This window comes from Arachis ipaensis, chromosome B4 (genome assembly GCF_059453495.1).
Source record: "Arachis ipaensis isolate K30076 ecotype BB chromosome B4, ASM5945349v1, whole genome shotgun sequence".
Classification (NCBI taxonomy): Eukaryota; Viridiplantae; Streptophyta; class Magnoliopsida; order Fabales; family Fabaceae; genus Arachis; species Arachis ipaensis.
This window is the reverse complement of record NC_142439.1, coordinates 28,706,191-28,708,701: the sequence shown is the minus strand read 5'-3', so window position 1 is coordinate 28,708,701 and position 2,511 is coordinate 28,706,191. Positions and strand designations below refer to the sequence as shown.

Here is a 2,511-nt window from a genome sequence, read left to right as displayed (position 1 = left end):
ACTTAATTAATTAGTAGTAATCTAGTCGGAATGGCATCAACCAGATCCAGATTTCAGAAAACAAACCGCGCCCGCGTTAATTTATTTATCAAACAAAAATTCCAAACTCTAAACAGTAAACAGTAAACACACAAACCGTTTTGGCTTTCGCGCCAAATTTTCATTGCCCTAAACCACCAAAAATGTTTTCATTTCGAAAACCTCTCCCGTCCTCGCTTCCCTCCTCCGTTTTCCCGGCCCTCTTTTCCCTTTCATTTTTCATTTTCCATTTCAATTCACCGCTTCCACTTCCATTGCATTTTTTAGTTTTGAATTGAAAGCATAGCACCAAAGTGCCAGACCCATTTCTTTCTCACTTGTCAAATTCCAATTCACGAACCTACCAAAGACACAGAGACAGAACCCCCCCGCCCCCTAACAAAAAATGGATTCTTCTTCTTCTGGTTCCACATTCTACGACCTACCTCCCCTCAAGAGACTCAGATTACAACTCCAACAACAACAACAACACACTCCCTTACCTGCCAAGAAGCGCAAAGATTCCCGAAACGCTGCGTTTTACGAAAACCTGAACCCAAATCCAATCCCTCCTTCCGCCACTGCTTATTGTTTACCCGCCAAGAAAAGAGTATGCGCTTTTCAACCCTTCCTCCCACAAAACGACGCCGTTTCACCCTTCCAAATCGACCTCAACCTCGAATACCAAGAAACCGACAAAAAGCTCCAATCTCTCCCCTCATCTCCCCAAAAGCGTCAAGAGCAATATCTTGACGGCAACGGTAACGTCAACGATTGCGATGATGTTGACGTTGACGTTGACGACGGGATTTTATGCTGTGTGTGCCAGAGCACAGACGGAGACCCTACGGATCCAATCGTATTTTGCGACGGTTGCGACCTAATGGTCCACGCTTCCTGCTACGGAAACCCGCTCTCAAAGTCAATCCCAGACGGAGACTGGTTCTGCGAACGGTGTCGTTTCAAAGACGAAGAAGCTGCTTCAGATGCGTCCTCTGTTTCTTGCTGCTGCTGCCTCTGTCCGGTGACCGAAGGCGCGATGAAAAAGACAACGGATAACCGTTGGGCTCACATCGTTTGCGCGCTACTGGTGCCGGAGGTGTTCTTCTTGGATCCTGAAGGGAGAGAGGGAATCGATTGTTCTATGGTTCCGAAGAAGAGGTGGTTGGAGAGGTGCTATGTTTGTGATTCTTGTGATGGTTGTGCTGTTGTGTGCTCTGAGCCAAAGTGCGGTTTGGCGTTTCATGTTACGTGTGGGATTAAAGAGGAGCTTTGTATTGAGTATAAGCAAGGCAAGAAGGGTGCTACCATTGTTGCTGGCTTCTGCAAAACCCACACCCAAATTTGGGACAAGGTAACCGTTTTATAACTGACTCGTCTATCACTTTAATTGATTTACTTAGATTTCAATTTTGATGGGGTTTTTTTGGCAGCAACAGCAATCAGGGAAATACAAAATTGTTGCGGTTGAAGATGAAGTATAGCAAATTTGGCAGCTAGGTTTCTTTAACATTGTTGTTCGTTGACCCCGTTTTTTCTTAGGGAAAAGCAAAGTTTGTTTCCCTTAGAGTTCAATTGAGTTTTAATTTAGTTTTACATTAAACATGTTTTCTGTGATGGATTTCAGTAATATAGCATTTGAATTATGACTAAACTTAATGTTATTTCTTATTTGTTCAGTTCCCTCCTTGGTTTGTTTCAGCAATAAATACGACGCAAACTTTAGTTTAGCCATGTGCATATGCTGTTTCTACACAGAATTTGTGGGAGAAATTAACTTATATAGTCTCATAGTATTCATTTCCATATCCATTGCCATATTGTTTGAATTAGCTTTCCTTTGATCACTGACCACAAAGATAAGGCATTGTTCTGCATTTCTTTCTTTTTCTTTCCCCCAAATCTAAAATAAACAGTTAAATATAAAACGACCAAAATCAGAGGGATATTAAAGTATGAGATAAAAATGAATTGTGCATTATTGAGTTGCAGATAATGGGGATTTTGTATAATTCTTCCAATTATAGGTTAACAAATTAATTAATTTCTTTGAAGATAGGGAGAGAAGGTTTTCCTTGTAAATCAATGCACGAAAGACATTTGCTTTGATGCCAATGCACTGAATTATTTGGGTACAAACATCTAAAGAAGCCATGTCTTCACCATAATCTTCTAGAAGGAATATATCACATGTTTTTCCCTACTCCAATTGGATAGTCAAAAAATACAAAAGGTCCAACAATGAACCGGACTAATTTGATAAACTTTTTTCGATTAACCATGTCAAATTAATCGATTAGAACTAATTCCCCAAACTATATTTAAAATCTCAACTAGATTTTTATGGACAATGCTACTATACTAAAACTTCTTTTTTTCAGTAGGTACTGAAATAAGTTAGTTGTGTCGAGAGAGAGACACATATTGCTGATGTTGCCAGACGCAGAAATAAGAACTCAATCAAATCAGCAGTGGCAGAAACCGATGGAGTGT

The 2,511-nt window shown here is 40.3% G+C and overlaps 1 protein-coding gene across 2 annotated transcripts; it reads left to right on the top strand.

Annotated features, from left to right (window-relative positions):
* The first annotated feature begins 292 nt into the window (after positions 1 to 292).
* On the top strand, positions 293 to 1,701 carry LOC107637701 (RING/FYVE/PHD zinc finger superfamily protein). 2 transcript variants are annotated; one of them, XM_016341065.3, is made up of 2 exons: positions 293 to 1,372; positions 1,458 to 1,701. In XM_016341065.3, exons 1-2 carry the CDS (start codon positions 425 to 427, stop codon positions 1,500 to 1,502), a joined length of 993 nt encoding a protein of 330 aa, XP_016196551.1. In that variant the 5' UTR covers positions 293 to 424; the 3' UTR covers positions 1,503 to 1,701. The 2 variants fall into 2 exon arrangements, with proteins under 2 accessions (XP_016196551.1, XP_016196550.1); XM_016341064.3 differs by having other exon boundaries at positions 335 to 1,372; positions 1,452 to 1,701.
* The last annotated feature ends 810 nt before the right edge of the window (positions 1,702 to 2,511 follow it).

Bases quoted from the DNA above. Each gene is read 5' to 3' on its own strand.
- LOC107637701 (XM_016341064.3), top strand. From the start codon at position 425: ATGGATTCTTCTTCTTCTGGTTCCACATTCTACGACCTACCTCCCCTC. The intron at 1,373-1,451 runs GTAACCGTTTTA...TTTTTTTGGCAG, and splicing joins ACACCCAAATTTGGGACAAG to CAACAGCAATCAGGGAAATA.